The 18,880-nt window shown below is 44.0% G+C and overlaps 1 protein-coding gene across 2 annotated transcripts in view; it reads left to right on the plus strand.

Moving 5' to 3' along the window:
- The first annotated feature begins 13,820 nt into the window (after nucleotides 1–13,820).
- trim33 (tripartite motif containing 33) overlaps nucleotides 13,821–18,880 on the plus strand; it is a 96,904-nt gene continuing 91,844 nt past the window's right edge. For both annotated transcript variants that reach the window (XM_078420577.1, XM_078420578.1), the window contains exon 1: nucleotides 13,821–14,450. In XM_078420577.1, the coding sequence (XP_078276703.1) occupies nucleotides 13,835–14,450 (616 nt within the window). In that variant the 5' untranslated portion in view covers nucleotides 13,821–13,834. The remainder of the gene's footprint in view (nucleotides 14,451–18,880) is intronic.

Consider the following 18,880-nt stretch of genomic DNA (forward strand, 5'->3'; position numbering starts at 1 on the left):
CAAACATAAAAGCGGAGTCAAATATCACGCCAAGGTTTTTGACATAAGGTTTGACTAGGGTGGATAGGCTTCCAAGGCTGCCTGTTGTCGTTTTGATGGAGTCAGGGGAGCTGAATAGGATGACCTCAGACTTACTCTTGTTTAGCTGAAGGAAGTTCTGTGCCATCCAACATTTTATGTCCTCAAGACAGTGCATGAGGTTGATTAAATTTGACCGGTTGTTGGGTTTCAGAGGGAGATAAAGCTGTGTGTCATCAGCATAGCAGTGGAAAGAAATGCCGTGCCTTTGAATGATTTGGCCGAGGGGGAGCATGTATAGAGAGAAGAGAATGGGGCCTAGGATGGAGCCTTGTGGAACCCCGCAGAAGAGGCTAGCTGGGGAAGAGGAAAAATTGCCTATATTGATGGATAAACTATTTTTGAGATAGGAAACGAACCAGCTCAGGGCAGTGCCATCAACGCCAACCCCATACCGGAGACAGTCAATTAGGACGGTGTGGTCCACTGTATCGAACGCTGCGCTGAGGTCGAGAAGGAGCAAGATAGCACAGTCGCCGGTGGCGATGGCGAGAAGCAGGTCGTTGTGTACCTTCAACAAGGCAGACTCTGTGCTGTGGTGGGCCCTGAAACCTGACTGGAAACGTTCCAGGATGATATTTTGGTGTAGGTAAGGCAGTAGTTGATTTAGAATGACCTTTTCAATGACTTTTGACAGGAATGGTAGTTTGGAAATAGGTCTGTAGTTGCTGGGCAAGATGGCGTCTAGGTCAGGTTTTTTCAGGAGGGGCTGGACCACCGCATGCTTGAAGCAGATTGGAACGGTGCCAGTGGCCAGAGAACTGTTGATGAGAGCGAGGATGCTGGGACTGGCTATTGCAAAGACATCCTTCACAAGGGCAGTGGGGACAGTGTCACATAGGGCAGGATCTCCTCCGATTGCCATGACGAGTTTTCGTCTGGAGTACAAGTGAGAAACATTTGATATTGAGCAACAAAAAAAAAGCTGGAAGAACTCAGAAGACCAAGCAGCCATAAACGGAGGGAAACAGGCAGGAAGCCCGCAGGCCCCTGGATGGGGGCCGACATCGGGAGCTCCGGCAGTGGCAGAGGCAGCGTGTTCGCCCGCCCCGAATCGCGGGGCTTGGGTCGGCCCGCCACGGACCTTTCACCATCCGGCGCGGCCTGGAATAGGCCACGGGATTTTTCACCGCCCAGCGGGGGCTTCAATATCGGGAGCCCCGACCGCCCCGACGTGGCAACTCCAACAGCCTGACCGCGGGAGAAGACGGCAGGGAAGAGAAAAAGACATTCTGGCCTTCCATCACAGTGAGGAGGGACTGGAGGAGACTCACTGTGATGGATGTTTCTTTTTGTTTGGTGTTAGTTGTGATTGTATGTGTTATTGCATTTTTATTGATTAATCTTATTGGTCTTATTGTTCAACTGCGGGTAATGTTTCATTTCACTACACATTTATGTGTATGTGACAAATAAACGACTATTGACTATTGACTATTGACTATGTTTCAGATCGGGATCCTTCAATCCTTTGGGCCTTATGCTAAAAACAAATTGCTGCAACTCAGTGGGTCAAGCAACATCTGCAGAGGCAAAGAGATGCCCAATCAGCATCACCAGTCAGCATCAATGGTGCCAAACTGGAAATGGTTGAGAACTTCAAGCTTGCTAGGTTTAAATATTACCTGGACCAACCACATTGAAGTGACGGATAAAAAAGAATAACTTCTCAAATGTATCTTAAAAAGCATGCTATTGGATCGCATCATAGTTTGGTTTTGGAACAGCTCTGCCCAAGACCGCAAGAAATTGCTGAGAGTTTTGGATGCAGCTCAATCCATCATGCAGACCAGACTCACCACCATTGACTCTATCTACACATCATGCTGCCTTGGAAAAGCAGCCAACATAATCAAATACCTGTTCCACTCCGGTCATACCCACTTTTTCCCACTTCTGTCGGGCAGAAAATGTAAAGGCTTAAAAGCACAATTTACCAGACATCTTCTTCCCCTCCATTATCAAGTTTCTGAAAGGTCCTTTTGTAAGCTAGAGTACAGTACCGATTTTCCAACCTACCTCATTGCAGACATTGGACTTTTTCAAGGGAATTGTTATGCCACAATGCTGGAAAACTATGTTCTGTACTCTTCTCTTTTACTTTTCTCTTTGATTTGTTGTACTTATGTTTGACTTGATTGTGTTCATGTATAGTATTATCGGATTTGGTTGAATAACACGCAAACAAAAGCTTTTCACTGCATTTCGGTATACGTGACAATAGTAAGCCAATACCAAATGGTAGATGTTTTGAGTCGGGACTTTGTGTCAGAACCCTTTTCTTTGCCTCCATAGATATGCTGGACCTGCTGAGTTCCGCCATCATTTTTTTTGCTATAGATCTCAGGATCTGCAGGTTCTTGTGTCCCCTTTGATTCTTTGCTGGCATGAGTTCTGTTCAGAGGGTTAGAGACAAGTACATGAATTGGTCTGAAGAAGGGTCTTGACCCGAAACGTCACCCATTCCTTCTCTCCACAGATGTTGCCTGTCCTGCTGAGTTGCTCCAGCATTTTGTGTCTATCGACATGAGTTAACAGTTTAAGCTGTGTAAAATCGTTAAACTGCAGAGGCCGCTTTATTACACGGTATTTTAAATAGTTGTTTATAATATCTTATTGTATTATTTTATCTGTGGTATTTATTTAGTCTTAATAAACGTTTGAGAGTTCTCAGTTGTGCTGCATTATGAACCGTCAGAGAGTGGATAATGAGTGTCTACTCTCATTATCCTTAGATTGTCCTTAAAATAACTATTTTTTTCTTTAATGTCTTTCAGAGAAGGAAATCTGCAGTTCTTATCTGTTTCCACCTAATATACGATTCCAGATATACTAGCAATATGTCTCATAAGTAGACACAAAATGCTGGAGTAATTCTGCAGGAAGGAACTGCAGATGCTGGATGCACAAACAGCACTGATTTCTTACATATTATGGCATGAGAGGAAGCCATTCAATGCACTGGGGTGATGCCAGCTCCCAGCAGAGCAATGCTATCAGTCCCAGCCCATTTCAACTTATTCTGCCTCATGTGCCCAATAAATTCTATTTGGTTCTTCTGCTACCTATCTTCACTGGGGCTAATTTACAGCAGGCAATCAATCTACCAGCACATCTCTGGGATATGGGAGGACATTAGTGCACCCAGTGGAAACCCACATGGTCATGGGGAAAAAATGCAAGCTCAACGTGTAGATCAAAACCAAATCCCTGAGGCTGTGAGGCAGCAGCGCTAACCTTTGTGCCAACGAGCAGACTTGGCAAAACCTACGCATAATATTGTAAATAAATTAGATCTAGAATCTCGCTGCTTGTTTAACTAAATTCAAATTGAGACATGGAATGTTTTCTAATGATGTTAACAAGGTAGAGTAGCAGAGGCAGAAATCCGGTGGCTGTTTAAGATACAGTTGGGTGCTGGACTTGGGTGGCATGGGCAGTTTTACTTTTGTCATTAATGATGAGGGCCGAATGGGCTACCTCGTCAACCTAGTTTCTTATTTGTGATCCTGTGATGCAATGGCATCTCCTGGTGGTGAGTGATAGCGATGTTTCTCAGCACAACTAACATTCGGGTTATCAAGATGCCAATGGATGCAATAAGAAGTAAAGCAAATGTGAAAATATTAGCCATTTTTGTCACCCCCCTTTACTTCTTTAGAGTGAGATCTGGTCCTTATCTTTGCAGAACATCACTAAAGAATGAAGATGAATATCAGTTGGCAGTGGTGGAGGGGATTGGTTGTTGTTGGGGAGATGATTACATGAATTGTTATCAACCAGTCTACATTGATTTTTATGTCAACTTTTCTTTCACAGGGTGTTCACATCCTTTCTTTACGTTCTGTCTTTCCCTTTCAACAGTCAGTCCTGCAAGACACTACAAATACTCAGTAGGAACTGGATCAAAATCAATGTAAAACTCCAGATTGCAGACCCAAAGAGTAAGTTTCATTCATGATCTATGAGATTCACCTGTTCTGACATCAATGGTGTTACTCTGGTGAATACCTTCATTAAATGTTATCCCAGCTAATTTGTGTTTGGTGGGACTTTATCTGAAAAGAACATACATTGGTACACACATTGCTGTGGAAAATAAGGGGGACTTGAAGTGTCAACTGGTCCCTGGTTAACTCATCCCTTCCTATCCAAACCATCCCATCCCCTCCCCTCCCCAGGTATCTTCGCCTGCAACCACCGGAGATGCAACACCTGTATTTATACCTCCTCCCTCGACTCTGTCCACGGATCCTGACAGTTCCTTTCAGGATAGGCAGAGGTTCACTTGCACCTCCAATCTCATCTGTTCCAGGTGTGGACTCTTATACATCGGGTGATTGGTAGAATCTAGGTGGAGTTGATGTGAATATGGGAAAAATAAAATAGATTAGTGTGAATAGATGCTTGATGTCCACCGTGGATATGGTGGACTGAAGAGCTAGTTTCCTAGCTGTATAACAATGAAAATTGAGAAGTATACTTCCACACTGTGTTGATTCAATCAGAAAATTCCAAATTAGGCCCTAAAATCAAACATATGTTTCTGACCATCCAATTCCACAACCTCATCAGGACTTTTGCTTGATGGGCAGTTTCAACGTTATGAGTATCGTGGACACTGATAATGTTAAAGGTGCAATTTGACATGATTCTGGACAACTTCCTTCACTTTTGCAAAAATATCAGGTTGGGTCTAATTTAGGATGTAGAATTATGAAATAATTCTTGAGTTTTATTTTTACATTCCTGAGAGCATTACGGGTTATATGTTTGACATAGCTTAGAGCTCATAACATGTTGGGAGAAGAGTGGAAAAGGCAGAACATTTCAAATTCCTTTTAGTCAACATCTGTAACGCATTAAAGACATCAAGGAATGTATAAATAATGCCTCTATAAAGCAAAACAATAGTAAAATTTCAATGAGACTTCCATAAAATGTTGTTTTTTTCCAGTTTAAATAGAATATTTGTAAGATATTTATAGAAACAAAATACATCCACCACATTTCTAATGTAGTTCTCCAGATGGTGGGGTCACCACTTATTTTCCCCAGAGGTGGTACTATGTTCTCATACATGATTCCATTGGTATCTATGATTCATAAAACATATCAGCATCAGCTGGGGAGATCTATTCATCAAGGAATCATACTGCAGGGAGACATGGCCTTCCACCTAACATGCTCCTTATGCTAATCCCACACTCATCCCCTTATCCTCCCCACATTCCCATTAGATCATCTGAGATTTTATCACTCACCTACACACTAGGAACAATTTACAATGACCAATTAACCTACCAACCTGAACAGTGGGAGGAAAAAGAATGCTCAGAGGAAATCCACAAACAGGGAGAACCTGCAAGTTCCACATAGATAGGTTAGGATTGAACCTGGGGGTTCACTGAATCTGTGAGGCAACAACTTTACTAGCTACGACATTGTGCCACTGTCGGTTGGTGAATTGTTGATGTTGAAAGTGATTTGTGTCTTGACAAATATATTTGTTATCCATTTGCATTCTCTGGAGAGATGAGCTGTTGTCTCTCCCACCATTCCTACAGCCAAGCAAGCAGATTCAATGTTGCAGCTGCACAGCCATCCAGCCAGTGTTGACAACGCAAAGCACATTTTGTACCTTTTGGTCAATATGCCCCAGAGATGATAAAAGAGAGAGGACCAGTTGTGTTATTTTAAGTTTCATATGAAGTGCAGGTTTTAGTTCAGGTGACTAAAGAAAAAAACAAGATCTGCAAAGGGTGAGTATAAGTATGGGAGATAGAGAACAATGTAAAAGCTCTGCAAACAGTACCATGCATCAATGTGGCAGCAGTCCAGACAGCCATACTGTGCTTTTTACAAATATTGCGCATTAATAATTTGATGTTATGTTGATGCTAATATATAAAACATGTTTTGCATTTGGGGTATCTGGGCTGGATTTGAGATATTTGGTCTACTGTTTGTCTCACACATCTGTCCAGAAATACTCTTCAGATGTAGAAGGCTGAGCTGAATGAGCTTTATTACCCACATCAGTGCAGTTTGGATTTGACACTCACATGTAAAAGATTTATTTATTGATAATTGTCCTATGTCACATTTGCTTCTTTTGCCAATCACCTCCATTTCACATTCCCCAATGCTTGATTTCTCTGCCAATAGGATGTGTGCCTTAATTTACTGTCTACATCGTTCATGAATTGTAGAAAGTGTAATGATTTGTTTCCTTGTCTATGCTTCAATAAAGTACATGAGCCCATTTTAAACTATTTTCTCTGTGCTCCTAAATTTGGCTTGGAAATTGTGGTGACCCGAATTTAATGAAGTTCAGCATCATCTCCACAAACTGTGATCAAAACAGCGATAGCTTGGTCCACGTGAATCAGTAGTTTATTGATTTTATGTAACAATTGCATACATTGAATGAGTTCTATTGCAGGTTCGATAGACAGAAACATAACCCGGTACCCCCTCCTCCCCAATCACCACTTCACACCTACTCAGCCTGACTCCAGTCTGCAAAGACTGGACCCTTCCCCATCCATCCCTCCCCAATCACCACTTCACATCCATTTACAGCCCGACTCCAGTCTGCAAAGGCTGGGCCCTCGTCCGCTACCCACCCCCTCCTTGCTGCCCAACATCAGTCTGGCCACTTCTCCATCACCAAGAATAGAAATTGAGGAGGTGGAGAGGCTATTCAGGAGACAGACACGCCGGAAATCTACAGGACCGGACAATGTTTCCTCCTCTACCCTCAAGCTCTGTGCCGAGCAACTGGCACATGTCTACACTGACATTTTCAACCAGTCCCTGCAAACCTACACTGTCCCTGCTTGCTTCAAATTCTCCACTATTATTCCTGTATCCCAAAAAGCCAAGGATTACTGGTCTTAAATGACTATAGGACTGTCGCACTGACCACTGTAATCATGAAGACCCTTGAAAGACTTGTGCTGGATCACCTGAAAAAAATCACAAAAATCTGCTGGACCCCCTGCAGTTTGCATATAGGGCCAATAGATCAGTGGACGATGCAGTCAACCTAGGCCTGCACTTCATCCTCCAGCACCTAGATTGCCAGAGATCATAGGCAAGGAATTTGTTTGTGGATTTTACCTCTGCATTCTACACCATTGTGCCAGAGCTACTACACTCCAAACTCTCCTACTTGACTGTGCCTGAACTGCTCTGTCAGTGGATCACCAACTTCCTGACAGACAGGAAGCGGCATGTGAGGCTGGGAAAGCACATCTCATAGGAGCACCGCAAGGCTGCGTACTCTCCCCTCTCCTTTACTCTTCTCTACACCGACGACTGCATCTCCACAGACTCCTCTGTCAAGTTTCTCAATTTTGCGGACGACATAACCCTGATTGGACTGATCCAGGATGGGGAGGAATCTGCCTAGACGGGAAGTGACACAGTTGGCGTCCTGGTACCATCGTATCAACCTGGAGCTCAATGCTCTTAAGACAGTGGAATTGATTGTAGACTTTAGTAGAGCTCCCCCTCCCCCCACTCACAATCAACAACACCACAGTCACATCTGTCGAGTCATTTAAGTTCCTTGGAACCATCTCCAGGGACCTTACATGGGAGCTCCACCATCGACTCCACAGTCAAAAAGGTCCAACAGAGGATGTACTTTCTGCGACTGCTGAGAAAACACAATCTGCCACAGGCAATGATGGTTCAGTTTTATACTGCCATCATAGTCTGTTCTCACCTTCTCCATCATGGTCTGGTTTGGCTCAGCTACCAAGCATGACATCGAGGCTACAGCCGAGAAGGTTGTTGGCTGCAACCTTCCCCCCATCGACGAACTGTACACTGCAAGGGCCAGGAAGCGAGCGGATAAGATTATCTCTGACCCCTCTCACCCTGGCCACAAACTCTTTGAAGCACTTCCCTCTGGAAGGCGACTCCGGACTGTCAAAGCCGCCACAGCCAGACATAAAAACAGCTTTTTTCCCCACGAGCAGTAGCTCTACTCAACAACCAAAAGTATGTAGCCTCCTTTTGCTCTGGTATTTTATTTCATTCTGCACATCTTTAAATTGTAATGTTTTATTCTTAATAGTTTTTCTGTATATCATGTTGTTTCTTGCGAGCAAAGCACCAAGGCAAATTCCTTGTATGTATACATACTTGGCTAATAAAGTTTATTCAATTCATTGGAAATCTGAAGTTAAAAATAAATAGAAAATGCGACAAAGGGCAGTACATGTAGGAAAAAAGTTAGTGCAGCACAAAAAGGCTTGTACTCCACCTTGCCACATAAAAAGTGTTGAATTGCAGAGCAGTTTTATTTGGTATATGATTAAATGAATTCCATTCTCTCACATTGGATGCCATTTTGAAAATTAAGTATCCCTTGTGTCCCATTCTGCCCAATATTTATTCCATAAAGAACATAAGAAGGAAAGGTAAAGGTAGACACAAAATGCTGGAGTAACTCAGGGGGTCAGGCAACATCTCGAGAGAGAAGGAATGGGTGGCGTTTCGGGTCGAGACCCTTCTTCAGACTGATGCCAGGGGAGGGGAGCGGGACAAAGATAGGATGTAGTCGGAGACAGGAAGGCTAGCGGGAGAACTTGGAAGGGGGAGGGGATAGAGAGGGAAAAAAGGGACTATCTGAAGTTAGAGAAGTCAATGTTCATACCGCTGCAGTGTAAACTACCCAAGTGAAGTATGAGGTGCTGTTCTTCCAATTTGCGCTGGGCCTCACTCTGACAATGGAGGAGGCCCAGGACAGAAAGGTCAGAATGGGAATTGAAGTGCTGGCCACTGGTAGATCAGGTTGGTTAAGACGGACTGAGCGGACGTGTTCAGAGAAACGATCGCCAAGCCTGCGTTTGGTCTCGCCGTTGTAGAGGCCACCGGGAGATCAGGTTAACGACGGACTGAGCGGAGATGTTCAGCAAAACAAAAGGTATCCTGGATATCATCACCTAGTAGTTGCAAGCTGAACAATTTATTTGTTACAATACTGTTATAGCACTGTACCGATTCACTCATACCATTAGTCTGAAAAATAATCAGGCGAACATAACGAGGCGGCGCTGCCCTAGCAGCTGCGGCTTACCTGCGGTCCGTTTGTCTTTGTGTTTTTTGTCTTAATTGTAGTGTTTAGATGTGATGTAGTGTTTTTTGTGGTTGTGTACTATGTGTGGGGGGGAACTGTAAAATTGTAAATTTGTCTCTTCTAAACGGAGACCCGACCTTTGTTTTCTGGGTGGTGTCTCCATTCCCGCTGCGGCCTACCATCGGCCAAACACCTGGAGCTGGCGACCTCCACCTGGGTTCTGGTTCGCAGAGCCCGCAGACCGGACTTACCATCTGCGGAGCCGGCTGCCTTCGGAGGCTGCGGGAGCGGCTGCGACTCGCCTTCGGGGATGTCGGAAGCTCAGTTCCCCGGGTGGGGGCCGACATCGGGAGCTCCAGCAGCGGCAGCGTGTTCGCCCGCCCCGAATCGCGGGGCTTGGGTCGGCCCGCCGTGGATCTTTCACCGTCCGCCGCGGCCTGAAATAGGCTGCGGGATTTTTCTCTGCTCGGCGGGGGCTTCAATGTCGGGAGCCACGACCGCCCCGACGTGCAGCAGGACAACCTTTCACCGTCTGGCGCGGCCTGGAACGTGGCAACTTCAACAGGCTGACCACGGGAGAAGATGGCAGGGGAAGAGAAAAGACATTCTGGCCTTCCATCACAGTGAGGAGGTGAATGGAGGAGACTCACTGTGATGGATGTTTCTTTTTTGTTTTGTTTTGTGGTTTGTGGTTGTGTAATTGCTTATTTTATTGCTCTTACTGTTGGACTGTGGGTGACGAAATCTTGTCCAAAAGACTTGTTTTTTGGATGACAATAAAGGTAATTCTGATGGGTCTCGACCCGAAACGTCACCCATTCCTTTTCTCAAGAGATGCTGCCTGACACGCTGAGGTACTCCAGCATTTTGGGTCTACCTTTCGATATATACCAGCATCTGCATTTTTTTTTTTCTCTACACTCATACCATCGGCAAGAGTTTGAAAACCGTAACCACCAGGTTCAAGAAAAGCTTCTTCCCAACAACCATGAGCCTCTTGAACAGTACACTGCACTAACCCCAGCTTTCAACAATGGCCTGCTTTGGATGCTCTGAGGATATCGAAATATTTTTTGCACTAGCATTGGGTTGATCAATTTATTAATTTTTTTGTTTGTTATATATTATCTATGTGTATTGTGTTTTCAGGCCCTATTACGTTGCTGCAAGTAAGAATATTACTGTTCAGTTGTCGATACATAATGACAATTAAAAACTCTTGACTCATAAAGCACCATGCAATGATTAGATTTGGAAAAAACCCCAGCAATGCAATGCTTGCCTGATAGAGCTGTTGAATACCTTTGTAGGATCTACTGAATCTCATGACGGAAAGCAAAGAACAAACGACACTTAGATGAGCCAAGGTATCACAAAATGCTGGAGTAACTCAGCAGGTCAGGCAGCATCTAGGAGAGAGGGAGTGGGTGACGTTTTGGGTCGAGACCCTTCTTCATACTGATGTCAGGGTGGCAGGACAAAGAAAGGATATAGGTGGATGCTAAACACCTTGTGTGACGTTTATTCTAGAAGCCCCTCTAACCTACCCTCTTATGGTTCTGCTGGGCTGCCAAAGCCTCGGCTTTGCAATTTGCTGTTCTTGCTGTGCATTTTCCGGCTTTACTGTTTAACCACAGTCGCCTGCAGCACAGTGGTTGTCTCCATGACAATGTCGGCCTGTTTTGCGAGCTCGTCTATGCTGGCCGATTGAAACATACCTATCAGGTGCCCTTGCACCTGAGTAGGCATGCAGCGGAAAACCCCGTTTCCAGACATCGCTGCCAATCTTTCATTGTCATACACTTGGTGAGTAAGTGGAAGGTTGCGTGTAGCAACAGGGTCACCAGTTGTAGGATCTACTGAATCCCACGACAGAAAGTAAAGAAGAAACGACACTTAGCTGAGCCAGACACCTTGTGTGACGTTTATTCCAGGAGCCCTTCTTACCTACATTCTCACCAATCATAACCCGTGTGCAGATAAGGCCAATTAGTGAGTCTGACCTTGGAGTTGTTATTGAGCTAGTGGCTGGACCTTCTCGTGAGGCTGCTGGCGAGTCGCCAGCGGTGACAGGCTGTATGCAAAACCAACATGGGCGTGAAGGCACCACAACTTCAGTGGGCATACAAACGAGGATATATCGTACATGTATTGTACTATGCAGTGAAACATGTACCTGATGCCCATCTTATCCTGGGCTTCTTCCACAGTCAGTGAGGCCCAATGCAAACTGGAGGAACAGCACCTCATATTTTGCTTGGGCAGCTTACAACCCAGCGGTATGAATATTGTGTTGTAAGAAACTGCAGATGCTGGTTTAAATTGAAGATTGACACAAAATGCTGGAGTAACAGGCAGAATCTCTGGAGAAGGAATGGGTGGTTTCGGTTCGAGACCTTTCTTCAGACTGATGTCAGGGGAATGGGCAGTACATAGATAAGGAAGTGTATTGATAAGGAAGTGTGAGGTGTGAAAACAGGGCAAAGGGAGTGGATGTGTAGAGTGACTGAAAGATGAGATAGTGGGGGTCTGGAAAACAGAAGTCATTGAAGAGGCAAAGGGTGTGTGAGGAGTCTTGGAGATAAAGAGGGAGCGATTGGACCAGGGGAATTGGATGGAGTCCAGGTATGTGGAAATTAATTCAGTGGAACACGAACAAGCAGAAACAATGGGTCCGCCAGGGCAGTTCTGTATGTGGTTGGAGGCTTTGGAGGGGAGACAGCCGGAAGTAATGAAATATGAAATGGTGTGTGAGATTAAGGCCTGGTGCTCGGCTGAGGGATCATAGTCCAAGGATAGGTAGGAGTAGGCGTCTGAGAGTTGTCGCCTGTCCTTAGTCCGGTAGAAGTCAGTGCGCCTGACTACCACGGCACATCCCTTGTTGGCAGGTTTGAATATAATGTCGGGATTGCTGCAGAGTGAGCTGAGGGCTGTACGTTCAGATATGAATTTTGTTTTCTCTAACTTCAAGTAATCCTCGCTTTCCCTCTCTTGCCGTCCCTCCTCCAGCTAGTTTCATTCAATCCAGATTAATTTTACTGTTTTGTATGCCTCGTTGTCACCGTCCCCTCGGCCAACAATGAACCACTGTGGACACAAAAGGCTAGAGTAACTCAGCAGGTCAGACAGTATCTCTGGAGAAAAGGAATAGATGTCGTTTCAGGTCGTGACCCTTCTTCAGACTGAGCTTACAACCCAGTGGTATGAGTATTGGTTTCTCTAACTTCAAGTAACCCTTGCATTCTCTCTTTCTCGTCCCTCCCCCACCCCAGTCATTGTAATAGCTTCAAAGTCATCTTGTTGAGTCTCATTGGCTGCAACTCATTTTCACCTAGCACACAGCTGACCTGTCTCCTTTATCATTGTTACTTTTTTTCCATATCTTTCATTCATTTGTTCTATATCTCTCCATGTCACTGTCTAAATTTTGTTTCCCTTTCCCCTGACTCAGAAGTCTGAAGAACTGCTACACAATGAACCATTCTGCATTTCCTTGATCACCGTGTGCATTGATCTGTCATTTTCACGCCTTACCTTTCAATATACCTGTGTCTCCCTCAGAAACAGAGCAAACTAAATTAGCTACCCACAGTCACTGTATCCATGGACTATGACTCCTAGACTGTGGAACAGCATCACTCGCCACATCAGAACTGTCCCCTCAATCGACTCCTTTAAGTCCAGGCTCAAAACCTATTTCTACTCCCTAGTGTTTGAGGCCCTCTGAGGGGGCGCTATGAATTGTTTATGTATGTGCTGTTATGTTTGTGTGCCATTGTATGTTCGTTCTTAGTACCTGAACTGATGTACAGCACTTTGGTCAACGTGGGTTGTTTTTAAATGTGCTATACAAATAAAATTGAACTTGGCTATCCCAGAGTGGAACATCCTTCCCAGACGTGCACCAACCTTGTCATTCTTCAAGTCACCACTCGACAGCTTTGGACATGGATCATCTCACCAAACTTGCCCACATAAGAATATAAATGACCTTTTTGCAACCGGTAACCGCGCGAGCGAAACCGGCACGAGATAGCCCAGCTGTTGTCGGTTGTGCAGCAGAAACAGAAACCCCCTGCCTCTCAGCCTGAAGAAGGGTCTCTTCTCGATGCGTCTCCCCCATCTGCAGTTCCTTCCTTCCTGTCTCCACGTTGTTCAATGAAAGGCGGGCGGCGGAGTCCACGAGGCGGTCGCGTGATTCAAATCCCGCGCGCGCCCACCATTTGAAACCCGGTGGAGCGCCGAGCCGTTGAATCACCTGACGGACAGCGGCTCTCCCCCTGTCGTCACATACCCACCCTCCGTTGAGACAACTGACTGACCGATCGCGGAACTCCGCCCCCCGGTGACGTGCGATCCCACACACACACACACACACACCACCGTGGTGTTGACACCTGACCGACCGCGGCTCCCCCTCCCCCGCGTGACGTTGCCGATTCCTCCCCCTCCCCCCTCCGTTGCCTGACGACTCCCCCACGTGACGTTGACGATCCTCCACCCCCCCCTGCGAGCGTGCTGCTCAGGCAGCCAATCAGCAGCCGGCTTAGATGAAGCTTCGAGCCCAGCCAATAGGCGCCGCCTTCTCACGCGGCCGTCGGCGAGCCCGAGAGGAGTTTGAATGTGAGCGTGCGCCGTCCGAGGGAGAGAGGAGGAGGAAAGATGGCGGAAAACAAAGGTGAAACTAATATCGAGGCGAACGGCGTTGGCGAGGAGAAGAGCGGCCCGTCCGACAAGGATGAGGAGAATCGGGAGAAGCAGGATCCGGAGGTGGGGGCGATGCTGGGTGCTGCGTTGACAGTCACCACATCGACGCCGACAGCCGCGGTGACGGCGGCGGCGACGACGACGGCAGCACCATCACCAACGGCCGCGGCGGCTGCCGTCTTTGAAGTGCCAGGGCCCAGCCCGGCACCCGGTCCGGTCCTCAGCCCGGGGGCATGCCCCAGCTCGGGGCCGGTACACACAGCCATCTCTGCATCCGTTCCTGCTCCAGGTCCAAGCCCTGGACCGAGTACGGGTTCGGGACCAAGTCTTGGAGTGGGCCCAGAAAAGGCGACGGCGGCGACCGCGTCTACGGAGGTGAACCTGAACCTTTTGGACGAGTGCGCCGTATGCCGAGATAGTCTGCAGGGGAAGGAGCCCAAACTACTCCCATGCCTTCACTCCTTTTGTAAACGCTGTTTGCCGGAGCCCGAGCGGCAGCTGAGTATCCCCTTTCCCACCGGGGGCAATGTTACTGTAGGAAATAACGGGGAATCGCCCGCTATTCAGCAGGGTAAGTACCACTCTCCAGACCAACTGTGGGGGATCCACCCGTCCACTGCGGACTTTAGTTATAACTTTTACAGTAACGTCTGCTCCTATTGACATAACTATAATTCGTCAGATTGTCATGTTTGCAGAACGATTGTCTGATCTTGCAACGTGTGGCATATCATGAATTCTACTGTTAATATATACTAGATTTTATGCCAAAAGTATTTACGTGGAGTAGGACAACAAAAGTTGGAAGAGGTGAAGTGAAAAACAATTGGGAGATGTTGCTCTCCTTGTGTTATTTATCCCTAAGTTGCATGAAATGGAATTACTTGGATCATATATTGTAATGCCTTTTGTTTTTGTGTGATATTTAATAGATTGAGTAAATTTTCATAATCACTATATTATCGCTACTTACCCTTAAGGTATTTTTAAGCAAAATGTTAAGAATCAATTAAAAAATGTACATCGCATATTTGGTACTCTATTCAAGTTTGCCAGTTAAAAAAAATTGGGGCTCTTTTGGTTTCAAACATGTTCTCAAAACATAGCCTGTCCTTTATTCTGGAGTAAAGATACTTGCAATAATATTTTGATTAATTATTGATCAGATGTTGCATTTCATATTTAAATTCATACCATATTGTTATATTCTGAACTGATGCCATCAGAACAATTATGACAAAACTGAAACAGAGGTAGACAACACCATAAACATAGTGGTGTCAAGCCTTGTAAATGAACTAGTTAGTTATAGTTTAAAAATGTTTGGAAGTACTGAGAATATTGTTTCGGAAATGAGACTCTTAAAATCTGCAGCAAATGTGATGCTATTTGACTCCCCCAACTGTATCTTTCCTTTGAGATTGAAATCAAGACCTAATTTTCTTTCATTCACTGAGAATCGGCACGAACGAGGGAAAACAATATTTACAACCTTCCCAAAAGCAATAGTTTGAAAAGTTTTTCCAGAAATGAATTATATTAGGTACATGCACAATTAATTGAATATCACAAACCAATGCATGCTTTTGGACATTTGTGTAGTCTTTGCTGGACAACAGCTGGAAACAATCCAATGATAATCTGCCTATTGGTGATTGGAAAGAAAACACATTAACAGGTGATTTATAACATTCTTTAAACTGAGTAAATGTGTTTATTAACTGGGGTTTGATTATATTGGATATTTAATTGCATTTCTCTCAAAATGAATCATGAGAATAAATTCACCTGACCAAACATTTTCTCTACAACAGATGTGCACCAAGAATGGCAATGTGTATATAGTGAGAATTGTAATAAGAATGAGTTGGGGGTGCCATATTTTGCAGGATTGCAATGCTCATAATACCCAATCATAATAACTAAATTGATCTTATGATTTGAAAATGTAAGTGTGATGCATTAATTATTTGGCTAAGTACACCATTTCTAGTCATTGGTGCTGGTTGGGAATTTCAGAATTGAGAATGTTGTGGAGGAAAAATGTTTATTTGTAGTTAATTTCAGACCTGCCGAATGCCATAAATAGTCACTTTGAGGGGTTGCTCAGATGGTTGTGTTTACTTTGCACATCTTAACCCGGTTCTGCATATTTTTGTAATTTAATACTTCATTTATCAAACAAAATGGGAAGAAGAAATCCAAGTACGCAGTGGTCAACTACATGCAAACTACTAAAGTGTATTTGGGCTTTGTTATAGGAAGTTGTTATTGAAACTGTTAGAATATAAGTTGTAATTTGCATATGGTATTTTCAGTTCTATTGGCTCTAAGGCTAAATATCAAATCTGTTACTGATGAAACCAGTGGAAATGAGTCAAGGTAGCCTTTTGTTGTAGTCTTTTCTGAATATTTACATTGAGATGCAACTTATTATTGAGATGCAAATGGGGTATCTGTGTGCAATGTATCATGCAGCGCCGGAGACTCAGGTTCGATCCTGACTACGGGTTCTGCACTGTAAGGAGTTTGTACGTTCTCCCCGTGACCTGCGTGGGTTTTCTCCGAGATCTTCGGTTTCCTCCCACACACCAAAGACGTACAGGTATGTAGGTTAATTGGCTGGGTAAATGTAAAAATTGTCCCTAGTGGGTGTAGGATAGTGTTAATGTGCGGGGATCACTGGGCGGCACGGACTTGGAGTGCCGAAAAGGCCTGTTTCCGGTTGTATATATATGATATGATATGATATGTTTATCTAACTTTGAAATTGTTAGTTTTATTTACTCTGTACCCTGGTGTAGGAATCAATATACATATACATCCTGATGTGCATGTACATCCCCTCGCTCTTCTGAAAGTTACAAGTTTAGTGATGTTCTCAAATATGCACAGAATTATTAGAAATTAGTACAGAAGATTTGTTTAATATTGGTGTGTACCCTTCGATAGTGCAGAAAAGAATGCAGATAAGGGAAATTATGTAGCCCTTTTGACTAAATTGAGTTTATTCATGGAAATCTAAGCAGATTTTTTTTCATATTGGTGTTTAAATGTTGGGCGATTTTTCTTGCTTTGAGCGCAATTGCAAATTTGTTAAGAATACTTTTTAGTGAAACAAAACTATCTTTCAAAAATATTCAATAATTAGTTTGTAAACTGTAACATTGTTTTGTGAAAAATCACACTTAAAAGTGGGAACATTAATCAGTAACTGGAAAAATGGACAAGTTTATTGTCGAAGTGCAAATATTTCTGCAGTGTTTGTAGCAGACATCTTATTTAGAAGGATACAATAATAGAGTAAGCAATAATAGGATTTTTTCAAAGATTATTGACAGTTTGTATTATCAGCCTTAACGTTGTTTGATATTGGTCTCAAGTTGAAGTAAATGTCCTGAGAAACGTGTAAGATAATGCATTTTAATTTGTTGTACCATTTTTAACAATGTGCAAACCACTCACACAGAAATGCAAATAATTCATTATGTAATTAAGCTGCAGTTTGTGGAGGTGGTGCTGAATGTTTTCATGGGGCACGAGGTAAACTCTGCAATACTCTGAACGATTACTTTGTAATAATATTTCATCCCATTGTAGCTATAAAATTGAAATTGGTAATCACAAACCCTTTTCAAATACTGTTCTGCTATTGGAAAAGAAAATGGCTTTCACAGGTAAATTTAATGTAAGAATACTAATGATCAAATAGTGTAGAAAATTGTTACTCTTTGCTACATGCAATTGAATTTTTATCAGCAATAATATTCATGAGTCAGTGGACACTAGCAATGCTGTCTGTTCTCTACTACCAGTGGTACCAGGATTATTAAATGCTTTGACGGAATAGCAAAGTACTTGTTTTGTACATAGTGTTGCAATTGGTTTTTATAAGACAGAAGGTTGTATTGCAAACAAAATATGACTGGACATTATCAGATGTATCGCTCTGAGTTTTACTGTGAAATACTGGTGTCCTGCCAGCATTACTCGTGCTTTTAATGTGGTCATAATTTTTAGACCACCTGCATGGATTCAATTTATGCCACGGAAATGTGTTTTTAGATTAAGGGGTGGCACAGCAAGTAGAACTGCTGCCTCAATCCTGATCTCAGGTGCTGTCTGTGTGGAGTTTGCATACCCTCTGTGACCGTGTTGGTTTACTCCCACATCTCAAAGATGTGCGGGTTTGGAGGTTAATTGGCCTCTAAATTGACCGTAGTGTGTAGGGAGTGGATGAGAAAGTGAAATACAGATCTAGTGTGAATGGTCGGTTTCGATTCTGTATCTCTAAACTAAGATTAACCTAATGCAGATTCAGTGATTTTTTGAATTTCAATGATGATTGTAGGTCTGCAGAGGGAAAGCATAAGAAAGTGGTGACACGAGGAACTGCAATGTTGGTTTATCAAAAAACGGTGCTGGAAATGCGCATCATATGTTAACCCAATCATTATTGGGATCATTCTCATAAACCTCCTCTGGACCTCCTCCAATGCCAGCACATCCTTCCTCAAATATGGGGCCCAAAACTGCGTACATTACTCCCAACTGACCAGTGCCTTATAATGCCTCAGCATTACACCCCTGTTATAATATCCTGGTCCTCGAACTAAATGTTAACATTGTATTGGCCTTCCTTACTACCGATTTGACTTAACATATGATGTGTATTTGGCAGCACTGAGCCTGTACTCGTTAGAGTTTAGTAGAATGAGAGGGGACCTTATTGAAACTTACTGAAAAGTGAAAGGCCTGGATAGAGTGGATGTGGAGAGGATGTTTCTACTAATGGGAAAATCTTGGGTCTGAGGCCATAGCCTCAGAATAAAAGGACGTACCTTTAGAAAGGAGATGAGGATTATTTTCTCACCCAGGGGGTGGTGAATCTGTGAAATTCATTGCCACCGGCAGTTGTGGAGGCTGTCAATGGATATTTTTAAGCCGGAGATTGACAGATTCTTGATTGGTATGGGTGTCGGGGGTTATGAAGAGATGGCA

This window comes from Rhinoraja longicauda, chromosome 24, assembly GCF_053455715.1.
Source record: "Rhinoraja longicauda isolate Sanriku21f chromosome 24, sRhiLon1.1, whole genome shotgun sequence".
NCBI classification, from domain to species: Eukaryota; Metazoa; Chordata; class Chondrichthyes; order Rajiformes; family Arhynchobatidae; genus Rhinoraja; species Rhinoraja longicauda.